This window comes from Chinchilla lanigera, unplaced genomic scaffold (assembly GCF_000276665.1).
Source record: "Chinchilla lanigera isolate Chin_1 unplaced genomic scaffold, ChiLan1.0 scaffold00112, whole genome shotgun sequence".
NCBI classification, from domain to species: domain Eukaryota; kingdom Metazoa; phylum Chordata; class Mammalia; order Rodentia; family Chinchillidae; genus Chinchilla; species Chinchilla lanigera.
Genome location: NW_004955513.1, coordinates 5,392,140 through 5,417,725, shown reverse-complemented (window position 1 = coordinate 5,417,725; position 25,586 = coordinate 5,392,140). Strand labels below are relative to the sequence as shown.

Sequence of the window (25,586 nt, the reverse complement as noted above, 5' to 3'; positions counted from 1 at the left end):
CCAGACGAGTCACGAGTTCTTTACAGCACTGACAGTGCCAAGTGCTGGTGAGAATGGGGCCACAAGCATGCGCACCACTGCTGATGGCATATGGGAGGGCGCCCCTGCCGCAGAGACAACATGGCAACTTCTTATGGAGTTAAGGATCAGTGCTAGGCACCAGGGACTGGATGTTTAGCAAGAACACGTGGAAACCTGGGCAGGTATGTTTAGAGAAGCCTTGTTATGGCCGTCAGACCCTGGAAACAACCTAGTGTCGTCTTTGGGGTAGGTGGTTTCTCCCAGGACTCAGGGCAAAGTTGCCCACTCACACAGTAGCTCTGAGCCCATGCTGACTCTCGCCAACAGGGGCAGAGCCACTGGGGCCAGCAACTGAGGAGAGGCCAATGAAGGAAGGCCCAGGGGACATGTGTGTTGCGCTGTGCTATGCCTATGGGGTGGTGAAAGGCCTAGGGCTGTGACCCAGGGGGTGTCACTGTGCGTGAATGACTCTTCAGTGTGAAGTAGTCTTCTCTCCTAACACTACCAGGTTCCAGAAGACAGAAACCAAAGCCACTGGCTGGGACCTTTCTTGGGCTCCACCCTGGCTGCGTGAGCCTTGTGGGCACAACTCACCTGACAGTGTGCCCTGCTTAATGTGGCCGGGTGCCAGTGGCAGGGGCTCTGACCTAGTGATTTCTACTGTGTCACAGCCTTTTTAGGAAGCTGAACAGGGTATGTCTTGATGTCCTTCTGGCAGGGGCCACAGGTGGCCGTGATGATGGGATTCTTGGCAGCAGGTGGGAGCCCATCCTGCACATGACCCTGCATCAAGGCCTTCCCTGTGGGTCTCCACCATGATCAAGAACGCAGTGCCGTCCGTCCTTCAATACAACCGAAAGAGTGCAGAGTCTCCATAACAGGAGCCACAGTGACCTCTGGGGGTCTGCAGGGTCTTAGCGGTCCCCAGGAGTTCTACTAGGGTCAACTGAACTGTTTGTTCTAGGGTCATGGCGCACCCTACAAAACTGTCTCTGCCCGCGCAGCCACCCCATCCACCATCCTCCGGCTTCCAGCAGTGGCTTTTCAAGGCATTTTTGAGAAATATCCCGAGACCCTGGTGAGGGTGGTGCAGGTGAGTTGCTTTTTCAGCCCTCTCTTTATCCTGTGCATCGCCTGAGGGATGGGACCTGGGGGCCAGCATGGGGCCCTGCAGGGCGTTCCTGGTTTACTGTGTCAGTACTGAGGTTCACAGCCCTGCCAGTGGATACAGGAGGGCTGGAGTTGTCCTTGCTGTCTGGACTACACGTCCTGTGAAATTCTGGGAAGGCTAAGGCTGTTTATTTTTTATGATAAAACCAATATTCATACCCTCAAAGAGATCTTCAGCTCTCCTACTCCCCTAGAGGGAGATATAATTTTTTTTCCTTCCCCGTGGTGGTACTGGGGTTGAAGCCAGGACACTGAATGTGCCAGGCAAGCACTCTGCCACTGAGTCACACCCCAGCCCCCTACCTCCTATTTTTTTTTTTTATTTTTTTTTATTTTAAAGAATAAAAGAAGGATAACATAATAATAGGGGGGACTTAGCAAATTACAGACAAAATGGTAGGAAATTATCAATGGTTATCATTTTACATATTATTGCCTACAAAATAGTTTCTCAGGAAAACAAATAGACAAATAATAGTGAGTTACAGACAAAAGTGATAGGAGATTATCAAGAGTTGTTGTACTATACTTTGGTATCTTCAAAGTGGCTTCTAAAGAAAATAAGTAGAGCTATACATGAGTGACCACTTGAATAATCATTAGCTATTCTCAATGGTTGTTGTAGGAAACACATAATAATAAACATACATCCATTTATGAAATAGGATAGGAACATTACAAACTTTACACAGTTATGGATAGATTAGTAGGAAAATATCAATGGCTGCTGTAATACGTGGTGGTATCTTCAGAGTGGTTTCTCAGGAAGACAGAGATATGCAAGAGGGACCTATTAAGTAGTTACAGCCTAAGGGTTGTCAAAAATAGCATATTACCCCCTCACCAGTGACTCCTTTCACTGAGGTATGACGGCTGGAAGGAAGGCCAGGATTGAAAAGAAGGACCGAGAGACTTGCACCTGTGTCTAGCAACAGGCTGTTTTCTTGTTCCTACCTCCTATTTTTTGTTTGTTTTTTAGACAAAGTCTTGTTAAAGTGCTCAGCTTGGCTTTGAACTTGCAATCCTATTGCCTAAGCCTTCTGAGTACTTGGGATTACTGACAAGAGGCATTGTGCCTGGTTAAATGTCCTATTTTAGAGTAATTATAGACTTGCAGAACACTTCCACAAATAATGCAGTTTCTGTGTGCCTCTGACCTTGTTTCTCATGCTGGCTCCCTATGCTGCCATGGTGGGCTGCTGACCTGAGGGTGCCATTTAGGGTCCTGGGAGGTGTCGTATGTTCCGGTAGGCATGGGGGCTGCTCACACCCAGATGTCTCCATGCAGATCATCATGGTGCGGCTGCAAAGGGTGACCTTCCTGGCCCTGCATAACTACCTTGGCCTGACAACAGAGCTCTTCAACCCTGTGAGTGCAGCTGTTGCCCTGTGTGGCCCCACGGCTGTATTAGTTGTGAGTTGTCAGGACTTGGGGAGGTAGCAGTGGGTGTGTTAATCTTTCTGCCTTGGAGATGCCCATTGCCACTCTGGTCAGTTCTCCTACGGTCAGAAGTGTGTGTCAGGCTTGGGCAGGTGACTGCATGCTGGTGTTCATGCGGTCCCTTCCCTGAGCTCTGGGAGCTGGGTGCCTTCACACCCCCCACATGCCTTCAGGTCCTTCTTGCTGGTGCTGGCTCTGTCCTGCCCTTGTCTGTGCTGAGCTGTGATCTGGCTGGTGGCAATAGGGCCTGAATCCTAGCTCTCCTCTCAGTGTGAGACAGTAACCTGTAGTTTGGACACAGCCTGTCCAGTTCTTGTGGGAAGAAGTGACATGGTAGCCTCACTCCCACTCCAGCAGCCCCTGGGGGTGGGATACTAGGGAAGTTCGCATGGGATGGATGAGCGTCAGCGCCCTCTGGTTAGTGCTCATCTCCTTACTTGGGTGTCTCCCTCGTTGTGAGGATGTTAGAGTGTATCACCCTCAGTTGCCAGTACTTTAGGAAACACCCTTTTGTGTTTATGTTCTTCTTCCTTGTTGTGTCACAGGAGAGCCAGGCCATCCCCCTTGCATCTGTGGCCAGTGTGGCTGCTGGATGGGCCAAGAGGCAAATGTCCTGTAGCTCAGAGGAGCAGCTCCAGAGGCCACCACAGCTCCAGGAGTCCTGTGACTCAGGTACGCCCTGCCAGGGGCAGCAGCTCAGCCTGGGGCCCAAGTTCCTTCCCACTCCACCTGGGTTACCTCCCACCTGCTCCATGTCTACCTTATGAGCCCTCAGGACGTCTGACAAATGCTTCTGGCTCCTCACCTGCCCCCAACCCTCCTCATCTGCCCTTGGGTCCTCTTACTTGTGTCTAGCTCTCCTTACCTGCCCCTGGGTCCCCTCTCCTACCCTCAGGTCCCCTCACCTGTCCCCATGTCCCCTCACCTGCCCCCAAGTGTCTTTACCTGAACTCTTGCCCATCATCCTGCAGATTGTAGCAGCAGCCGCCTTGCAGCCTCTGGGCCTCTGTTGAAGAGGAGCCAGTCTGTCCCTCTGCCTTCCATCCACAAGGAGATCTCAGATGAACTTGGGCAGCCCCAGATAGGTGACCCTGACCTTTCAGCCCCACAAGGTAAAGGACCCCACTACTGCCCAGTTGGGCCTGCCTATAGGCACTGTGTGCCTAGGGGAAGGCTGAGCCACCTCTGCAATGTGGGAAGCTGAGGCAGGAGGATTGCTGCAAGTTTGAGGCCAGCCGGGGCTACAAAGTGAGTTCAAGGTCACCCTGGACTGCATAGTGAGACCTTGTCTCAAAAAGACAAAAAAAAAAAATTTATATACTGTAGAGTTTACCCCATAAACATGTGCAATCTTGTAGTTTTTAGCACGTTCACAAAATCATACCTGGATCAACACTGCCTGACTCTAGGACCTTTTCACCTCCCAGTGAAGAGCCTGGGCTCTGAGTAGCTGTTGCCTGCAGTCCCTCCCTGGCCAGGGCAACCACTGACCTTATTTGTCAACACAAGATTCCCTGACCTGGACATTTCATTACTTGGATCTCTTTTTAAGTTATCCTTTGTGTTCTATTTATACATTTACCCATTTCCTAAATTATTTTTATTTTTATTAGCTTGTTATGGTTCTATAATACTCATAGGAATAAATATATTTATTTATTTATTGGTACTGGAAATTGAACTCAGGACCTTGCACTTGCCAGGCAGGTGCTCGTGCTACTGAGCTATATCCCCAGCCCTATAATACAGGGAGTGTGCATATCATAAGTGAGAAGTCTGATGAATTTTCATAAGCTGAACACACCAGTCAAGCCAGATAAAGGAACACAGACATCAGCCACTCTGAGCCACCACATCTCTTGGCACCAGCAGCAACCATGCTGACCTTTTTGCCACTGCTTGCCCGCCACCCTGACTTCTGGCAGCTTCTCCTTTGTAGAAGTGGCATAACTTGGCTGGGTATGGCAGTCCAGGCTGACCTGACCCTTTCCCATGGAGTCTGTGTGCCCATGGCTCTGTTTCAGATACTACTAGGACTTCCTGTGAATGGGGCACATGATGTGCTCCCAGGCCTGGGGTCCTCTCTTGGTGGCATATTGTTGATATCTACCTATGTTGTGTGCATCTGAGATGTACTCTTTTGGCTGTTCATTTTTATCTAACTGATGTCAAATTCTATGTATATGACCTCGTGCAAGTCATAAAATAACCTGAAAAGCTGGTCATAGCAGCACACTCCTCTAACCCCAGCGCTTGGGAGACTTAAGGAAGGATGATCAAAAGTCTGAGGCCAGCCTGGGCTGTATAGTGAGTTCAAGACCACCCTGAACTGAACTACACAGCAAGACTCTGTCTCAAAAAATCCAAAACACAAAACACCCCTCACAAAAACCACAACAAAACAAACAAAAAACTCCCCACCAATTTGAGAAATGGGTGTCATGAATCCTAGGTTTTGGATGAGGAAAGTACAGCTTAGCTAAGTCACTTGCACAGAGCTTGGCAGTGAGAGGCAAGTTCCGAACTCAGATGTGTGTGATGCAAAGCTCATGTGCTTTGTCAGAATCTGAAGTGATCTAGAGATTTGCTAAGCTAGTTATTTAATAACGTTTAAAAGTTGACTGCAGGTCCCTGCTGTGGTTGAAGTAGAGTTCATCTCCTGGAGGTTCATACCCTGGAAGCTTGGTCCCCTGGCTGTGTTAAAGTGGTGGAGGCTTTGAGGGGGGTTGCTTTGGTGCTGGGAGTGTAGCTCAGTGGTGGTTGCTTTGCTGGAGAGACCCTGGATTTGATCGCTAGCACTCCACAAGAAAAAGTGTGTGTGAGGAGGACCAAGAGATAGGGCCTCAGGTGTTTAGGTTCTGTGAGCTCCCTCTGCACCAGAAGGTGACGCCCACTCCTATGATGGGATCTGCTGTCACAAGAGGAAGTCCTTGAGAAGCAAGGCCACTCCATGCACTTGGTCCCTTCTGACCTGGCTGTTTCCTTTCTGCTTCTCAGTGGCCACTGAGGCAGAAGCTGGCTCATCACCTCTTTGTTTATAAAGTTCTGAGCCTCAGGGATCCTGTCACAGCCACACCAGATGGACTGGTTCACAAGGCATCCGTCAAGATAGCCTTGCCATCTGGATTTGCATCTCACCTGCCAGTGTTCTGCTGTTGGATGTGCAGGGTGTGCTCAGCCTGTGCTTGGTACCTTTGTACCTGTGGACAGTGGGCAGCCCATAAGCCTCCCCTCTGTTTGTAGGGAGCTGTGTAGGGGCTACCTCAGACCTGGGGATGGCGTATGACCGTGCCAGGGTCCTGCTGCACTCGGATAAGCACCCTGGGAATTTTGTGGCTGGCAAGGTAGGTCCCTCCTCTTCCTCCCACCTCCCCGGGGGCTCTGTTGGTACAGGGCCATGGGCAGAGCCTTCTCATGCTCTGTCTGCCACTTCTCCTCTAATAGCTGGTGCCTTTGTTCTCTAGTCCAGGAAAAATGTGGTTGTCGCAGAGACCCCCTCTGCTGTCTTCCATTACTCAGAAAGTCCCTGGGATGAGACCAGCTCCAGTGGGCAGATGGACTCAATCTTCAGAGCGGCCAAGAAGGACCTCCTGACCCTGATGAAGCTGGATGTAAGCACGGCTCCAAGTAAAGTGGTCGTCATGCAACCCTCAGATCCCTTGCTCCCAGCTTTTCTCTTCTTTTGTGAAGCTATCTGGGAGTGGGGCGATGCTGGAGGCTCACAGCCCTCTCAGGGGCCCTTGGCTCCCCCAGGCCTCAGGCAGGAGTGTTGTGGGTCTCCCCCAAGCCAAGTGAGTGTGCCTGTGGGCTTTTGGGATCACTGGGCACTGTGGAGTAGGTCTTCCCCACATGTGTTATTATGTAGACTTGTGTCCCTGACATTCTTAAAAACTTCAGATATCTGATGTACAGAAGCTAGGAAATTGTGTGTTTCCCTGTGATGAGGACGTGGGCCTGCAGGGTGTGAGCAGATGCCTGGTGGGTGTTGTCTGGTCTCGGGCTCTGTTCACCTGGCTGTGGCTGCCCTGTCCTTAGTGTGGAGTGGGCTGAGTCATCTGTCACCCTGCCCATCCTCTGTGCTGTGCCCTCCTGTTGACCCACCATGGGTAATGCATGGTGTACCCAGCTCAGGCTGCTGTGGGCAGGCCTCAGGACTTGCTGGCCATCACGCATCCTTGTGTGGACCCAAGCATGGATACCAGGTCATGGGCATCTCCAGGAGCTGGCAAGACCTCTGCAGTGTTTTAGATCCTTGTGCTGGGAATGTAGAGTGCAGGCTTGGGTTTCAATCTTATTTTCCTTGGGTACTAATGAGATCAACCACCTCTGACATTTGTTTGCTGTGTTGAACCTAAAAGATTGTCCTTGATGTCCTTTCCCCTATTTTCTGTTCTTTTCCTTTTGCTTTTCAGAATGTCTTTGTATTTTCTAGACAGTACCCGCTGGTTGGCCATTGACCTTGCCTGGCGTCTCTTCTAGGTCTTGCTGTTTGCCTACTGAATGGTATCTGGTAGACAGAAGTTCAGTACCAGGGATGGAACCTGGGGCCTTGCCCATGCTTGGCAAGGGCTGTGCTGCTCAGCTCCGTCTCCAGCCCTTATTTTATTTTGAGACAGCATCTCACTAAGTTGTTCAGGCTGACCTTGATCTTACACTCCTGATGAGTAGCTGGGATTACAGATGTCCATCACCATAGCTGGTGCTCTCTTAGGTTTTAGTGCAGATGGAATTAATTTTTGAGTATGATGCTGGAAGGGCTTGGACTGCATTTTCCTCAGGAAGCTGCCTTGTACCCTCTCCCACTTTCAGAGCTGCTTCCCAAGCCTCTGTTCAGAGGTGGGGTTTTCCTTCCGAGTTCTTGCTGTCTGCGCCCGCGTATCAGCATGGCATGGCTTCTTGACGAGTGCAGCCTTCAGATTAATGTTGAGGGATGAGGGAGGAAAGAAAAACCAGGCTCCTCTTCCCATCCTGGTTGCCCTTGGTACTATGACCCCACCTTCTAGCCCACTTACTGCTCTGAAGTTTTGTGGGTTCTCTGACAGTGGACAGAGAATGGTGGTGTTCATGAATACATGTTCTCTGTTGCCATCTCTCTCTTTTTTTTTTGGTTTTTGAGACAGAGTCTCACTGTGCAGTTCAGACTGGCCTTGAATCACTATGTTGTGGGTTCACACTGGCCTCAAACTCAAGACAATCTTCCTGCCTGAGCCTCCAGAGTGCTGGGATTAAAAGGTGTGTCACCATACCTGGCTTGTTGCTACCTTTTATTTTTGGTGTTCATAATGGAACCCAGGGCCTCGTGCTTGCTCAGCATAGCTGTGCCCCTGAACTATGGCCCTCATTCTGAAAGGTCTCTGGGGTAGACTCCTGGTTACCAGCCTAGCAAACAGAATGCTGCGTGCAGGTCCTTCCTCCTCGGAGAACAGGGCTTCCTCCTGTTGCTGTTAGGGTTTTCAGTTTTCTACAGTTTCTCTGTAATAGGGCTGGGTGTGGATTGTTTGACTGAGCTTGCATGAAACTCACCAGGTTTCAGTCTGTGTCCCCAAACCCCTTCTGGAAGCTATTGGGTGAGGGTGGCTGTCAGGGTGAGGTACTGGCATCTCCATGCCTCCCTTCTGAGATGCAGAGCGTGTGCTCTCATTCATCTGCTGTGAGCCTGGCTCTTTCATATTTTTCGACTTTAAAAATTGTTTTTCTGTATGTTGATGTATTCAGTTAAATACAGTAATTTTTTTTTTTATCCAGTGTTCAATCTGATGTTAAAGCTATTGTTTGGTTAAGTTATATAGTTCTAGAATGTCCACTTTTGCCTGGCATGGTGGCTATGCCTGTGACTGCAGCATGTGGGAGGTTGAGGCAGGAGGATGGCTGTGAGTTCAAGGCCAGCCTGAACTGCATAGTGACACCCTGTCTCAAAAAAAAAAAAAAAAGAAAAAGAATGTCTACTCTTTAGGAATAGCTGCTGTCACTACTGAAATGTTTCTAATTCTTGGTAAATGTCTCATGTTTGTCTTTGTGTGGAGAGGGGCATTACTGTGTGTGTAGTCACTCCCTCTGAGTCGTTCCTATTTTCTTCCATCTTTTTGAGTTGTTTTTGTTTTTGTTTTGAGACAGGGTCTTGTGATGTAGTTCAGGCTAGCCTTGAATTCACTATGTAGCCCCAGCTGGCCTCAAACTCATGGCGATTGTCCTACCTCAGCCTCCTGAGTGCTGGGATTACAGGTGTGCACCACCATGCCTTCTCCGTGAGTTCTTGATGAGGGCTCAGATGTGATACTTTATGTTTTGCACTGTTCAAGTGCTAGTGCCTGTGGATGCATGGGAGCCCAGGATGCCCATCTTCCTGAGGAGGGCTCCTGCTTGCTTTTGCTAGACACGCAGCAGCAGGGAGTGCCTCATATTCAGTCTCTATGTTTGCTGCTTTCTGGGCCATCCAGATCTCCAAGGCTGGACAGCATAGTTCCTTGATTAGGCTTGAAATGTGGAAGGAGTTATGTTTAATCTAGGAGTAAGATTTTCATATTATCTCAGTAAGGTGTTTTGTTTCACTACAATTTTAAACAAACTTACTTTTATTATTTTAGAGTCAGATTTTTGTTTTTTGTACCGGGAATCAAAGTCAGGACCTTGCGCTTGCCAGGTAGGCATGGTGCTACTGAGCTATATCCCTGGCCCATTACTTATATCATTTTGTATACTCTATCACTGGTTCATCTAGAATGTGTTTCTTTCATACTCACATTTCTCAGGTGTCTTTCAACCAGCTCTGGGAGTTATCTACTCATGGCTGATTTTTCCATAGCTATATTCCTTATCCCTCCCAGTTATTTTCTTTCTCTTTCTCTCTTTCTTTTTTTGTTTCTTTCTGTCTATCTTTCTATCTTCCCTCTCTTCCTCTCTTCCTTCCTTCCTTTCTCCCTTACTCCCTTCCTTTTTTCTTTCTTTTGCGGTACTGAGAATTGAACTTAGAGCCTTTGCACTGAACTATACCGCCAGGCTTTTTTATTTCTTGAGACAGCGTCTTGCTAAGTCTCTTAAGTTTCCAGGCTGGGAATAAACTTGGGATCCTCCTCAGCCCCCTAGAGTGCTGGCGTAACTCTGTGTGGCGTAACTCTGTATCACGCCCTGCTCCTCCCCCAGTTATTTTCTGTCTGTGAATTTGTTTAAACTGCCTCACTTCACACCACTGTTCTCAAGGTGAGGGCCCTGGAGTACAAGCCCAGTGTTGAGTCAGTGTAGTCTTAGCCCCAGTGTCGTTCTTACCGCAGGAATATGGCGATGCCTTGCCTGATGTCGCCCCCGCTGTATGCTCACAGCTTCCCAGGGCCTCACTCTTGGTAGTCTTGTCCTTGTTATTTGCGAATAAGGCTCTCAGCAAGTAAGGTTCTCTTGGTTGGTGAGTTTAAATTTTCTCCTTTAAACATGACACAGAATGGAGGGACTTCTCTTGTTTTGTCTGTGTCCCTCCTCATGGCCCAACTCAAGCAGATTCTGCCATCACGTTGCTAGCGAATACTTCAGTGTTCATCTCTAAAGCACAGGGCTCTTTTAAGACATAACTACCATACTGCTGTCCCTCAAGAAGATTTGACAGCAGTCCTTCCCATCTTCAGCGGTTTAGCCTGTGTGTGCAGGTTTTTTTTTCCTAAAAGTAGGAAGGGTTTACTGGGGACTAGGAATAACTCCTGAGAGATAGAAGGGGTCAAGAATGGGTCGCCCTGGGTCCGTGGTTCTAACAGCCGCTTGGCAGCTATTGGGAAGTCCACTGTGTGTGAGGGGGTATCCCTTACACCTTCTCTACAGGTCTCTGCTCCTGGGTGACTCTTAGTTCTTGAAGCTCCTTGTACTGAGAGGATGAGTGCTCCTTCCTGAGCTCCTCAGGGCCTCCCAGGACAGACGCTCCTGCTGTGTCCCGTGGCTCCTGACTTGGCCTGGTCTTGCGTCTCACAGTGTCCTGTTCTGAGTTCAGACCTTCGATGCTGCTTCTTTTGAGGGATGTTGGCAGCCTTTGATGCACAAGTCTTAGATCCCTTTACAAGATTTGGGAGGGTTAGCTTTTTTTTTAATTTAATTTTTTTATGGAGCTGGAGATTGAACCAGGGCCTCGAGCACACTAAACAGACACTCCACCACTGACTGCACCAGGTTGGTTGGAGAGGTTTCAGTTAATGATTTAATTCCTTGTCATCTTCTAAAAGTGGTTAGTGAGCTTTCTTATTTTTCTTTACTATCACTATGAAACACGGGTTTAAATACTTTGCTGCTTTCAGCTTTTGAAGGAGTCCTGCTCGTAGATGTGTACGTGTGCTGCCCTGTGTTGGGGGCAAGACCCTGTGGGCGTGTTGCCACACTTCCCAGTGAGCATGGACAGATTCCCAGTTGCCAGCTGCTCCTGGCCTAATGGGTCACATGAGGGCGCGAGTCTGCAGGTGGCATGGCACAGGGACCTGTCGAGCTAGTCTTTGCAGGTAATATCTTTGCTAGTGTCCTTTATGAGTTATTTTTGCTTCTTACTCAGGTGAACTCTCTCTGTGGCATGAATCACCACAATACTGCTTTCTGATTGCATTCCCTGCAGTGTTCCCAATGCTTCTGTGCCCTCTGCCCTTGGCTCTGCGCTAGTGCTTGTCCTCAGAGGGTCCTGCAGCTGGAGTTGCTGCTGCCGCCTCTGCCTCCTCACTGGCTTTGGCCTTTGTGCCTTCACTCTGGTGCCTCTTGAGGCCCCTTGTTGAAACCTGTTCTGTGTTCTAGGATCCATCCCTGTTGGAGGGACGAGTGACATTCCTCCATGTCCCTGCAGGCACTGTGGTGTTGAGACAAGGAGACCAGGTGAGTGATGTACCCCTGTCGTGGGGGGTTGGGCACAGGGACTGCCAAGCACTGCACATTGCTGGTAGGTGTTGAGGAGGCAGCTGGATGCAGTACTCAGGGAGGCGTCCTCTCACCAGACCGCCACCTCTGCCGTCCCATGTCTGCGAGCAGGTGCTTCAGGCAGCCCCATTGCACCTACTGCCCTGGCTTTCTTGTTAGAACCTGAGGGATTGGAGCAGGGAGGCCAGCTTTGCTGAGTCCCACTGTGGGTACAGAGAGATTGGTTTTGTGGGTATACATGCAGGTGTTGGAACAGAACCAGTGTGTGCAGGGTGGCAGGGCTGTTGGCATTAGGCACTGGCCCATAGCAAGGTTAGATCCATCAGGTTGCAGAGGCATGGCTGTATGGGCCCCACCGCAACTTCTAGGGAGGGTGGGGCCTCCTCTGGGAGCAGTGGGTTGATGCTGTATGTGGAGTAGTAGGTTGGAGGGCCCTGGGAGGGGAGGTGCATGCTCCAAGATGAGAAAAGCAAGTTTCCTGTGATTGGAAACTAAATAGTTGCCAGGTGTGGTGGGGCACACCTATAATCCCAGCGCTCAGGAGGCTGAGGCAGGAGGATCACCATGAGTTTGAGGCCAGCCTGAACTATATAGTGAGTACAAGGCCAGCCTGGACTACATAACAAACAAACAAACACCAAATAAATAATTATACTGTAGACCCTGTGGGAAGGTTCTGAGCAGGGGCTAGTTGTGTTCAGATACACAGAGAGCACAACAGCAAAGGAACACCTGTGTCCAGGGCAGCTTCATCTGGCCCTGTGGAGCCCTTTGGGTCACTGCACTGGGCCCTGGTCCTCCTGCTCACCTCCTGAGACTCAGACCCCTCTGATTTTGTCAGGATGTGAACATCTTGTTCGTGGTCTCAGGGCTGCTGCATGTGTACCAGCGGAAGATAGACAGCCAGGAGGACACCTGCCTGTTCCTCACACACCCCGGGGAGATGGTGGGGCAGCTGGCGGTGCTCACAGGCGAGCCCCTCATGTTTACCATCAGGGCCAACAGGGACTGTAGTTTCCTGTCCATCTCCAAGGCCCACTTCTATGAGTGAGTCACCTCTCCCTGCCCACCTGGAGGCCCTTGGTTGCCGTTCTACCCACCTCCTGTGGGAGGGTGATCCCACATCCTCTGTTCCTGAGGACTCTGCAGGGCCAGGCCTACCATCACCTTGCTGGGCCCCTTGAGCTGTAGCCACAGCTGGGTGGGTGGCTGTGTCCATGTTCCTTCCTCAGCAATCAGCTGAGGGTCTCTGTCTGGCGCATGCATAGCTGCTTGGTGCTGCCCACTCCGTGGGCCTTCAGAGCTGACCCAGCTGTACTTCTCTTGCGGCTCCATTTGTGGCTACCTGCCTTGGGGGCCAGCTGATATCAGGGTCTGGCTCAGAGCCATGGGGTTGTCCTGCTCCATCAGTCTGCACATGCTAAGGAGGCTGGTTCTGAGCTAAGAAGGCAGGACAGGGTATGAGGAGAATGCCCCCGCCCACTCACCTGTTGCTCAGGACAGAGTGGGTTTCGGGGTAGAAACCTTTGTCTACCTGACCCCAGATCCTGTCCACTAGGTCCAGAGATGTCCTTGGCCTACCTGGAAAGTCCTGGGCCACGTCCCTTACTGGCTTTGTGGTCAGGAGGGCTGTCTGGGAGGGACCCATTGGAAAGGAGGTCCCACACAGAACTAGGTTGTGTCCTCCCATGCTGGCTGCATGGATCTGCTGTCTTGGATGCAGAACGTGTGGCCACACACTGCCCTGTTCTTCTGGGCTGCACTGGGACAGCAGTGCAGTGCAACACAGGAAGATCGTGAGGAGGCTGGATGTGAGCTGCCTGGCGTGGGTCACAGGCTGTGACCTTGCTTTCCATGCAGCCTATTTTCTGTGTCTGCCTGTGATCCTGCATGCGTATGTATGTGTCCTTGTCTGTCTTTGCTGTGCTTGTGTGTGCCTCTTTGTGTGTCTTTGCATGTGTGAATATTCATGCGTACATGTCTGTGTCCTTTTCCATGTGTGTCTATGTTATTGTCCATGTCTGTGCATGTTCTTGTCCACGTATCCTTATCGAAATGTGTATTTATGTCTGTCCTTGTCTGTGTGTCCTTGTCCATCTGTTAACATCTATGTGTACATGTCTGTGTGTCCTTACCTGTCTTTGCATCTCCACGTTGTGTCCTTGTCCATGTGTATGTCCCTGTGCATGTCCTTGTTGGGGTATGTACGTATCCATGTGTGTCCTTGTCTGTGTGTATGCATCTCCATGTGAGTCCTCATCCACATGTGTATGCCTGTACATGTCCTTGTCCATGTGTGTGAAAATCTGTGCATAGCGTAACAGTTCCTGTTGTAGACACTAACATCATATGGGCATCATCCCATCACTGTCCTGGGGCCTTCCTCCAACCCTGGGACAAAAGTATCAGCACTGCCCTCCCATCTCCCTGGGGTGTGGAGAGGCAGAGCCCCATCCTCCTGTTCTCAGTAAATGACAGTGACATCTGCCTTGTGTTCCCTACCCAGTGTGGCCAGCAGCATCCCTTGAGCACCCCTGCCCTGGTCCAGGAATGCCTTGCAGCTGCCCCAGGGATCATGTCCTCCTGGGTCAGAGCCTCTGGCCACTGCACCACCCAGGATGGACTCTTCATGCTCCCTCCCCCTCGCACTCACTGCCATTGACCCTTGGTCCGAACGCCACATGTGGAAACCCACTGCCAGGACCTCGGCCTTACTAGTAGCCTGTGCTCAAGTGAACCATGGGTGACCAGTGCTGGAGAGGGCTTCCATGCTCCCCAGCAGCCAGCAGCCTGCACTATGTCCCAGCCAGCCACATCTTATCACTGTATTGGAGGCAGAGCTGCAGGTCCCACAGACTCCTAAGTGCTGTGACCCCAAGTGGGAGGACCTGGTGGGGGTGGGCAGCCAGATGACTCCAGCTGCCTGCAGGATCATGCGGAAGCAACCAGCCATTGTCCTGGGTGTGGCACACACTGTGGTGAAGAGGATGTCATCCTTTGTGCGGCAGATTGATTTTGCCCTGGACTGGATGGAAGTGGAGGCTGGGCGTGCCATATACAGGTGAGGCCCACAGGTGCATTGCAGAGTACAGGCAAGGGCTACCATGTCCAGCTAAAGGCCACTGCTAATGGGCTGTCACACCCTTTGAAAGATGGTGTGGACTTAGTGTACAGGTGGGACAGATGTCCATGCACCCTTGCTGTACCTGCACCTGTGTGGCATGCACTGATCCACAGTGCTCACGGGTGCCTGAAGATAAGGAAATTTGTCCCTGGGGGATGGCTGGGCAAAGGGCTTCTGGCCCTCTCTGTCTCTGCAGGCAAGGGGACAAATCTGACTGCACATACATCGTCCTCAGCGGCCGGCTGCGCTCTGTGATCCGGAAGGAGGACGGGAAGAAGCGCCTGGTGGGGGAGTATGGCCGCGGGGACCTCGTTGGGGTGGTAGGTGTCGGGTCCCTGCCTGTTTTCTGTGATGCTCTGCATCCAGCCCAAGCCCCTGAAGGACTGCAGGGGGACAGATTCCCCCACCACTTGTTGGCTGTGTCCAGGCCCAGTGGTTGTCCAGGGATGCACCTGGAGTGCTGGCCCCTAACTTCTAGGCACTCATTTGCTCCCCACTGGTGCTAGATCCCCGGAGGGTAGGGGCCATTGTTGCCCCCGAGGTCTCTTTCAAGAGTGATCTAGCACAGGTGAGTCTCTCTGTCCTGAGCTATGGCTGACACCCTGGCACATGCTGTGTTCCCTGGGTGCCTGGGCCTTGGGGCAGCCTTACTGGGGTTCAAGGGGCCTTGGTGAACATATGCCGAGGGCCATTTCTTCCTGGGCATTCCCAGCTTCTCTGTGGCTCCTGCCTGCCTCCCCTGAGCAGTGCCTGGGCAGGGGGTCTTCCATGCCAGAGTCTGGGGCTTCCTGACCCCCACTGGCTCTGGCACACTTCAGGGTCCAGCTGTGTCTCTGGTGCAGGTATCTCAGCACCACTGGTGGGATCTCACAGTCTCATAGGACACATCTGATGACTCCCTTGAGGGAGGGCATGACTATGTCTGAGAGAGTGTTCAGACTGCCCAGTGCTAGTCCGTGGCATCTAGAACCAGGGCTGCCTGTGGGCTCTTGTGGCATCCAGCCCCTGCTGCAGTCTGCAGCATGGTCACAAGCAATGCACATTGGCTCCCTGTGAGAGCAACAGTTGGTGAGCTGTGTTGCTCTTGCCTTCACCTGCCATGCCCTGGCTGTGTGCAGCTCTCCTGTGGGCTGTGTGTCTACTACCGCTGCTCATGCCAGGCCCATGGCTCTAGCTGTGGCTCTTCTCCCTCAGGTGGAGACACTCACCCATCAGGTCAGGGCGACCACAGTACACGCTGTGCGGGATTCGGAGCTAGCCAAGCTGCCAGCAGGAGCCCTGACATCCATCAAGCGCAGGTACCCACAGGTAAGCCTGATGCAGCGGGGCCTCAAGGCCAGGTGATTGTTAGGCACACATGAGGCCCTGCCTGGAGCACGCATAAGGGACAGTGACAGGAGGGCACGCTGCAGGTGAGAGGCTATCCCTGCACTGCTTGGGACAGGGACTTGGGGAGAGGGGAGGGTACTGGTGCAGCTGTCTTTCTGGTTTCCCCCTGCGTGTGAGTAACATGGGTGTTGCAGAGAGGGAAGAACTGACCTCAGATTGGGGCCTGGCCAGCACTGCCCAAAGGAATGGTCTGTAGTAGGGGAGGGACAGCCAAGAAACCACAGGCGCAGATCTATGAACCTTAGTCAGCACTTGGCCATTCCAGAACAAGGTTTTCCTGGTGACAGTGGTGACCTTGGGAGCCCCCGACAGAGCCTGAGGCCACAGCTGTGGGTAGCGCTTCACCTTTCCCGGTTCAGGCCTGTTTTCTGCTCTTGGGATCAAGGATGCTGCTGCATGTTGGCGTGGGGCCCTCGCCCTTGGCAGCAGGCAGATGCCCTGGCCACAGGCCACATCTGTAAGGCCGCTGAGCAGCTGTGGTGGGTTAGCAGCTCCTGGGGCAGTGTGGGGACCACTGTGCTGCAGTTAGCCAGCAACACCTGGTGTAGGTGTTGACCCTTCCCAGGGAAGAGGGTTGCACTTCTAGGCCCAGGGGTCTGTGTCCTGCAGGTCAGTCAGAAGCAGGGGAGGGTAGAGGCGCTTCCTTTGTGGCTGCTCCTAGGGTCTTCAGAAGACTGTGGCTGCTCCTGGGGTCTGCAGTATCCATGCCCAGGGGTATGGAGACCTCTCAGCTCCATCTCCACTCTCAGCCTTGCTGCTTCTTGCAGGAGGCGGCAGCCATCTACCTTTAGTGCCTGGCTGGGAACCCTGAGAAACACTGAGGCCACCTATCCTCCCGGGACCAAGCTGAGTTCAGGGCCGAGTGAGGTGTGAGCTGGCAGGGCCAGGGCCTCTCAGCACAGGGCTTATGTCACTGTTGCAGTGGATGTTGGGGTGGTTTCCAGTTTAGGGCTGTTGAAAATTGGCTGCCAAGCACCTGGTTGCCATGTGCTGCTGTTGCAGATATAGCATTTGTCTTGTGGAGTTGTCTTAGTTACTTTTTTTGTTGCTGAGGCAAAATACCTGATACCCAATGTTAAGGAAGGAAAGGTTTATTTAGCTCACAGTTTGTGGAGGTTTCAATCCATACTTGGCTGGCTCGGAGGCAGGGTGGAATGGCAGAGGGGCAACAGTTCTTGGTGGTGGAAGATACCAAAAGCACCAAGAAAGGAGGAGAGTAGCAAGCCTCTTTCTGTCCCTCATATTGTACGCAGGCTACCACCCTAGGACAGGTATAGCACACCTTTAATCTCAGCATTAGACCCTGAATCAGTCACAAACTCTAAATTTACTAGCCTCTGAAAAGCCTGCTAACCATGACCACATGAGGCTTTGTGGGGATATCCACACACAGATCATCACAGGAGCTGCTGGTCCCACGTGGATGTGCAAGGTCAGGAAGTACAGCTGCTTCTCCAAAGTGGTTGTGCTGCTGCTGAGCCCAGCTCTCCACTCAGCTGCTTCACTTTGGGCCGGAAGTGGCACATCACTCTGTGTAAACATGCATTCCCTGGTGAGCATGGCATGTGTGGTGGCGCACACCTGTGCCCCCATCACTCCAGGAGGTTGATCTTTGGATTCCTAGAAGAATCCAAAGTTTGAGCTCAACTTAGGCAACTTAGCAACCTAGTAAGACCCATGTCTCAAAAGTTAAAAAAAAAAAAAGGCTGGGCATGGTGGTGCATGTAATCCCGGCACTGAGGAAGGAGGATCGCCGAGAGCTTGCAGCCAGCCTGGGTTACGTAGTGAGTTCAAGGCCAGGCTGCACTACATAGTGAGACACTGCCTTAAAAAAAAAAAACAAAAAACAAAAAAAAAAACCACAAAATATAGCTTAGTACAAAGGTCCTGGATTCAACCCTAGTACCACACATGTACACACAGAAATAGGTATGGAGCACCTTTTTAATGCATGTATTGGTCTCTACAACCCTTTGCCTCATGACATGGGAAATAATTTTTAAAATTAGCTTTCACTTATTTCACTAACAGTTGCTTTCACTAACAATTATATTATGGTTATGTTTTATCCTATAGAGAAACATGTTCAGATATTAATGGATAAAATGCCGTGTTTGGGATTGGCTCCAAAATTTTCCAGGGTGTGTGTGAAGTGAGATGATGGAAGGGGACAGCAGGAGAGTGGCATTCGCTATGCTCTTCTCCCTGCTGCTGTATGTCTCAAGTTCTCTACAATAAAATGGATTTGTTCAAAGCCCTAACTAGCCATTGGTGCTAGATCCACTTTGTATGTGGCATCTTCCTTTCTGGCATCTATTTTGAACCCCTCTGAGCAGACTGTTTTATACCCTAAAGTGTGGATCTCTGCCTGCAGCTGTTTGGGTTAGGGAGGACCCCGTGTTGGGCTGCAGTGGGTCTGGCCTGCTATCCAGCCCAGGCAGTGATGCCGCAAGAATCCCCATTCAGTGCCCTTGAGGGTTACCAGAGGCCAAGATCTAGTCCCAAGTGAGCAGAGGGAGAGGAAAAGCACTTGCTCCCGGATCACCTCGAGGGCTGTGGACACCAACAGCACTGTGTCTCCCCGGTTATCCTGTGACATACCCAGAGCAGTAGAGGGCAGACAGCCTGCAGCGTGAACTCTGACAGATTGAAAATTATAGCAATTAAAAAGCACTAGCTCACTTTATTCTTGTGCCAAAGCATCAAGCAAGTAAATTATGACAGTAGTGTCAATTAAAAATTAGTGTTTTGCCATGTGTGGTGGCACATGCCTATAATCGCAACACTTGGGAGGCTAAGGCAGAAAGATCACCATAAGTTTGAGGCCAGCCTGGGCTACAGTAGCGAGCTCAAAACCAGGCTAAACTACATAGTAAGAAGACTCCATCTCAAAGAATTTTTTTAGTTTTTATAAAGCTAGTTATAGATATTTGATACTTGGACCTTAAATACACTAATCTGCAACTCTAAAAATTTAATATGAATACAACCAAAAAAAATCTTACTGTATCTACAATATGATGATTCTTGGATATCATCTGGTACCCAGCCCTGATCAGGGCCATCCAGGCAAGAGCAGATGGCACCTAGCCACGGTGAGCCTCAGCTCAGGAGGCCCGCTCAATCCATACTTGTCCTCCTTGGGGCTGTGGGTGGCTTCCTCGAGCATCTGCCTGCACTGGAGTGAGGGGAGAGACCCGCCCCTCCCCCTGAAAAGCCGGCCCAAGGCCTCATCGCCCAAACTCAACGATTCCTAGTCCAGGGCCATGCTGAAAAGGGGGCCCATTGTCCCGTTTGAGCATCATCATGGAGTCTGTAATTCCCAGCACTTCATGTGGTGTAGCATTAAAATGTGGTGTGGCCAGGAGCACTGGCATGCATATGACCCAGCTACTTGGAGGTAGAGGGAGAAGAATTCTGAGTTTTAAGGCCACCAAAGGCAACACAGACTACATGGGGAGAACCAGGCTCAAAAAAGAAAAGAGAAAGTGTGGTTTGAGGTCTTTCTTTTTCTGTCCCCAGGTGGTGACTCGATTGATTCGTCTCTTGGGTGAGAAGATCCTGGGCAGCCTCCAGCAGGGACCTGCTACAGGTGTGTGCCCTCAACCTTGGAGCAAAGCCTCCGAGCCCTGCCCACTGACTACTCACCCTGTCTCCTTGCCTCAGAGCCACGCCCACAACACAGCAATGCCCCTAGGAGCCCCCTGCCCACCGACACCCCTCCCTGCCCACTCTGCCCCACCTCCTCAGCTCGGAGCCCCACCCACTCCACCCTAGGCTGCCTTCTTGGGGCTCTGCCTGATGCCCTCTGTTGTCCCTGCCCAGAGCCCAGTCCCACCCGCAGCAGTGCGTAGCGGGAGAAGAGCACAGAGGCCCAGAGCTGCATAGCTCTGATCACTGCAGGAGAGGGGTTGCTCGCTGTGGCAGTGCTAGGCTTTTTGACATGCATCTCGGATGGGCAGTGCAGAGGGGAGTTCTCCAGTGCATGGGAATGTGCTATATCTTCCTCCTATTTTTGTCAGCTGATTAGAAAAAGGAAACAGGGTGAAGCCCGACAATGTGGGAGGTGGAGGCTGCTGCACCAGCATGGAAGGTGGGGAAACAACTCCAGGATGCTGGGGGCTTCAAGTCCTACCCTAGCCGGTTTGTCTTCAGTGCTGAGCATGCCCTTTGTTCAGGAGCCACTGTCTAGGGCCTCTGGCCTCTGGCATCTCCTTCCCTGGTGACTTCACAACCAGTCTGCAACCTCCTGCTCCCAGTGCATGGCTCTGTCCAGCGCCTGCCTCCCTCTACCCCTGCTGCTCTGAGTCTGCCTTTGCTGCTTGATTTTCTACCAATTCCCCCTGGTTCAAGCATGTGTGTCCTGTGACACACGTGCACAGGGGTGAGTTGGTGGACAGCAGTGCCCAGCGGAGGAAAGGAGAGGGCAGAGCCCTGCCCAGGACAGCTTGCTCCTTCTGACTTATAGGGGCAAGGCCATCTGGGGTCCCGAGTCCTCTGATGGGGGACACCACTCTTTGCTTTCAAAGTGCTGGTATTATTGTGTTTGAAGCAAGTTCCTTACAGGTAGCATGTAATTGGGTTGCATTTTTATCATCCCTTTTAATAATCACTAGCTTTTAATTTATCTGTTTAGACCATTTACACCTAATATAATTATTCTGTTACGATTCATCTCTGCCATTTTATTTTTTTCTGTTCTTCTACCCTTTAAAAAAGAATATTACCCTGTTTTCCTAGTTTTTTAGGTTGCCTGACCTTTTATTTATATTTTTTTGTGATGTTGGGTTTGCACTAAGCTGTAGCTATAGCTCCTTTCTTAATTTTTTTTCTTTTTTTTGTATTGTGAGACAAGATATCACTAAATTGCTATATTGTCCAAACTTGAACTTGCCATCTTCCTGCCTCAGCCTCCTGAGGGCTAGGATTATAGGTGTGGATCACCATACCTGGCCTTACTTGGCCTTTTTGAGCACCCTGCATTTATTTATCAACTGTAGTTTCTCCTGTCTCTTCCTGGAGGATCTTCAGTGGTCACATTAGGGACCCCATGGCCCCACACCTGTCCTTACCTGTTATACCAACACTGTTCACTGGGGAGAGGTGAGACACCTTACCGTTGCGTGGGTCCTGTGCTTTCCCCCTTGCCAGGTACTGTCTCAGTTGCTACCTTTATGTGCATTGGGAGCCCTGCAAAGTGTTGACTCTCTCTCAGCTTTAGATCACAAGGTGAAGCATCTGCTGCCCATCCCAGCTTGCTTGCTCTTCTGTTGCTCTCCTCTGTCCCTGCCTTTGAGGTCCCTCCTGGTGACCTAACCCTTCTGTCTGAAGTGTCTTCGTTAGCAGTTCCTTTAGAAAAGATGGCTCCCAGTTCTTTTCAGCTTTCTTTGTCTGAACATGTCTTTACCTTCATCCTGAAGGGTGTTTTTACTGGCTGTAGAGTTCTAGTTTGACAGTCCTTGTAGTTTAGCACTTTAAATGTTTTGTGTTGCTCCCTTATGGACATCCACATACAGCTGAAAAAATTGAGGATCCAAGATCTGAAGGTTTTGAGGATCAGATAGGTGTTCAGGAAGTTTTTAATTTCAGATTTTTAGATTGGGACTGCTCAACCAGTAGTCTACACAAACGTTACAAACTTTGAAAGAGTCAGAAATCTGAAACACTTCGAGTCCTGAGCATTTCAGATAAGGGAAGCTCACCCTGTCTTTAAACTTCTTGTGGATAGCTAATTTGTTGTTTCTCTCTGGCTGTATTCAAGACTTTTTCTTGTCTTTAGTTTTTACAGATTTGATTTTGAAATGTCTAGGCACAAATATATTTCATCTTATCTGGAGTTTGCTCTTCTTTTGTGTGTGGTACTGGCAATCGAACTCATGACCTCACACTTGCCAGGTTGCACTGCTGGGCTATATCCCTGGTCCCGGTTTGCTCACTTTAAATCTATAGTTTTGTATCTTTTACCAAATTTGAGAAATTTCCAACCTTTATTTCTTTAAATATTCTTTCAACCTTGAACTCATTCTCCACTTCTGGAAACATAAGACACCAATTCTCAGCCTGTATTATTGTCTCAAAGGTCTCGGGGAACTATTCATTTTTTTTCTATCTTTTTTCTCTGATGTGCAGAGAGAATGGCCTCTTTCATCTGTCTTTAGTATCATTTTCTTTTTTCCTTTGTTACCTTGATTTCTGCTATCAGGCCTATCCAGGAAGATTTTATTTCAGTTTTTGTACTTTGGTTCCTCTTTGTATCTCTGCTGAGATGTTCTGCTTTGTGTTTGTTTTTAGATACGTTCATGATTCCTGGCTCTAGTTGATTATAGCAGCTGCCCCATGGTCCTGGTGAACTAGTTCTAAGCCTTGGGATTGTGTCATCATTGTTTGTGGATTAGCGTTTCTTGCTCTAGTTAAAGCTTCCTGCTCTTGGTGCCCTGGCCATTTGGATTGCACTGGCTCCTAGATCTAGGTTCCAGTTCACACCTGGGCTCTGCAGGCCATCACCATGCAGGCACCCCATCCTGCCTGCTTCTGTGGACTGTGTTGCCAGTGACCTTGTGGTCTTGCTCTGCCTGCCCTGCCAGTGCGCTCCCAGAGCCAGGGTGGAAGCACTGGTTCTGCACCATCCCTGTTCACAGAACTTCCACAGGGGATGCTGGTGGGTTCCTGTGTAAGCCAAGTCTGCACACAGATCTGATGAACCCTTTTCTCTGTCTGCTGCCTTGGGATGGGCAGTGCCTCTATCTGTGTGCTGCATAGATAGCTGTAGGGGCTGCCAGGCCAGGTGTTTGCTGGCCAGATTCCATGTCTGCTTCCTCTGTGGAGTAGAGGGGGTCTTCTCCTGAGCCCAAAGCCCAGATCCAGCTGCCTTCTTTCTCCTGCGGAGTCTTGGAGAACTGCTTCAGGCTGCATCCAGGGTCTTTTGTGAAGTGGGATATGCCTGCTCCACTCAACTTTGGTCCAAACTGGAAGCTCTTAAGCACCTTGCTTAAAAACTAAGAAAGCTACTCAAGGTCAGCCACAGGGTCCTCTTTGGCTTTAATGAAAATGGAAGATTGTGACATCTGAGCTCCCTGGGAGAGATGAGAGGATTCTCCAAAGAGAGCTGCTGCAGAAAGAGCAGTAAAACCAGACCAAGAAAGTTGGGTATTTGTACCTAATGTCAGAAAGGGTGAGCGGATTCTCCTCTTTTTGCTCAGTGGTGCTTGTGGTGGCTGTAAAGTCACTTGTTTGCTTGTTGTCTGCATGTGTCATGTGGAGGGCAGCAAGGCGGAGCTCTCGGCTACCACCTCGGAGGGAGCAGGTGTGGGGAGTAATTGTGGCAGGCCCCACAGGCGGAGGCCAGTGAACTGAGGCCCAGTTCACTCCTTGAGGGTACGCCAACTGCAGGCCCTCTGCCCATGTGAAAGCCTGATGAAGGTCTAGGCTGCTGGAGGAGACACTGCAGGCCCTTGGTGGCCTGCCTTGATTTCCCCCAGGTGGTTCTACGGGCATCTCCCTGGTTACCCTGACCCTAGCACAGCCTCCTGGGGGTCATTCCACACCTCCACTGGTTCTGGAGACCCAGTGCAGATGAGATGGTAAAAGCACCCTGCTGGGCCTCAAGTGTGCTGTTCCCGGAGCATGCAGTGAACACTGCAGGGAGCTAGGTCATGCAAGGAGCCCTCTTGCCCAGCAGAAGGTTTTAAATGAGTTCATTGAGTCACCAAGCTCCAGAGGCCAGAGCAGGTCTCTCCTGGCCAGCTCTGTGAATGCCCAGGTTTGACCACCACCCATTGGGAAGATGTTGGAGTTGCTCTGGTCACAGCAGGGCTGTCCCAAGCTGCCCAGCCAATGCCCGCCCTATGCTCTGCAGGTTACCAGTTTGGGCTCTATGAGGCAGGAAGCAAGTGGGATGCAGGGAACACGGCTGGCAACCTGTCCACAGTGGCAGCGATGCCTGTGTCTGAGGATGTTCCACTCACCGCCTTCGCCCTGGAGCTGCAGCACGCACTCAGAGCCATTGGTGAGTCTGCCTGACCCTGCCAGCATCTGCACCCTGGGGTAAGCTCAGCCTGGGCAACTCAGTGAGACCCTTTCTCAAAATAAAAAAAAAAAAAATGAAAAGGGCTAGGGCTGTAGCACAATGCAGAGGCCCTTGGTTCAATCCTCAGTACTTCAAAAAAGAGAAAAGAAATGTTCCTCAGATGGAAACATTCAGGATGGAGGGGGATTTGGCACGGGCCCTGGGACACCATCCCTGCCTCTCAGCCCTGCCCTTTTGGTCCCTACCTTTGCTGTTGAGCCTACCTGGGGCACCTGCCAGTTGTCTGCTTCCTGGAAGACACACCTGGAAGACAGTGGGTGGTGGGTAGCGGGGCCTCAGCTGGACAGCACCCTCATGGGGGTCAGGCTCTTGGGTAGCAGAAGGTCATGGTGAATCTACTCCTTGGCCAACAGGTCCATCCTGGTGTGGAGCTGGGGCAGGTCACCCATCAGGAATAGGCAAGTTGTTGTTCTCCAGCCCCACAGTATGGTATAGAAATGGAGCCAGGCTGTAGGTGGCCTCTCGTAGCTGCCTTCTTGTCATTGCCAAGTGTCCCTCTGTGGATCCCCTGGGTAGGGTAGGCTTCCAGCTGGGGTACTGCAAAGAAAACTACTCTGATCTGTTGTTTCCCGGATATGCGTGTGCACAGCAGCCCTCCTGTCTGGGATTGGTGCGCAGGAGTGTGATGCGTGTGCTCCATTTTATAGGACCTGCAGAGAACTGTGCACCTCCAGCTGTGTGTGAGGGCCCAGCATCTCCACATCTCTCCAGCACTTTGTGTTGTCACTGCTTCTTAGTTTAGGTGCCCTAATAGATGTAAGGGTGGCATATTCCTAATTTAGTGTGCTCTTCTTGAGTGGCTGGTGACACTGAACATCTTTTCACATACTTACTATCTGTATATGTTCTCTTTGGTGAAATGTATTCATATCTTTTGCTCATTTTCTTTCTTTGTTTTCAATGCTGGAGATGAACCCAGGGCCTTGAACATACTGGGCAAGTGCTGCACCATGGAGCAATAGCCTTAGCCCTTTTGGAGCAATAGCCTTAGCCTTTTGCTTATTTTTCTGATTGGGTTGTTTGCATTCTTACTCTGCAAATTGGTATATGTCTGTGGAGGTCAGGGTGTATGTGTATGTGGTGGGTGACAACAGGGAAAACTTTTAGTAGACTTTGTTGCTTCAGTACTAGCTGCATGGCAGAACGGAGATGAAGGTACAGAGATGTGCCATTTACTCCCTACCCTGCCCCTCCACACGTCCCCCGGGGAGCATCTGTGACCACCGAGCAACCCTCCCTGACACATCAGGGCTGCCCATGGAGCTTCACCCCTGCTGTGACTGCACTTGGACAGTGTGTAGTGACGTGTGTCCACGGTTTCCGTGTCCTACAGACTAGGTTCCCAGCCTTCCGCTTCCTCTCTGCTCTATTCATCCCCACCCCAAACGCTGGTGACCACTGATCTTTTCATTGTCTCCCTACTTTACTTTTTCCAGAATGTCACATAGCTGGAGTTCTACAGTATGTAGCTTTTTAAGACTGGC

General features: G+C 50.8%; 1 protein-coding gene across 5 annotated transcripts in view; it reads left to right on the top strand.

Moving 5' to 3' along the window:
* Pnpla7 (patatin-like phospholipase domain containing 7) overlaps nucleotides 1-25,586 on the top strand; it is a 59,406-nt gene that overhangs the window by 18,370 nt on the left and 15,450 nt on the right. For 4 of the 5 annotated variants that reach the window (XM_005408620.2, XM_005408619.2, XM_013506659.1 and 1 more), the window contains 13 exons: nucleotides 986-1,114; nucleotides 2,480-2,560; nucleotides 3,178-3,304; nucleotides 3,604-3,744; nucleotides 5,876-5,976; nucleotides 6,097-6,243; nucleotides 11,384-11,461; nucleotides 12,345-12,550; nucleotides 14,433-14,564; nucleotides 14,824-14,947; nucleotides 15,822-15,935; nucleotides 19,539-19,608; nucleotides 23,872-24,021. In XM_005408620.2, coding sequence (XP_005408677.1) covers nucleotides 986-1,114; nucleotides 2,480-2,560; nucleotides 3,178-3,304; nucleotides 3,604-3,744; nucleotides 5,876-5,976; nucleotides 6,097-6,243; nucleotides 11,384-11,461; nucleotides 12,345-12,550; nucleotides 14,433-14,564; nucleotides 14,824-14,947; nucleotides 15,822-15,935; nucleotides 19,539-19,608; nucleotides 23,872-24,021 — 1,600 coding nt within the window. The remainder of the gene's footprint in view (nucleotides 1-985; nucleotides 1,115-2,479; nucleotides 2,561-3,177; nucleotides 3,305-3,603; nucleotides 3,745-5,875; nucleotides 5,977-6,096; nucleotides 6,244-11,383; nucleotides 11,462-12,344; nucleotides 12,551-14,432; nucleotides 14,565-14,823; nucleotides 14,948-15,821; nucleotides 15,936-19,538; nucleotides 19,609-23,871; nucleotides 24,022-25,586) is intronic. The other variant, XM_013506660.1, reaches the window with a different exon arrangement.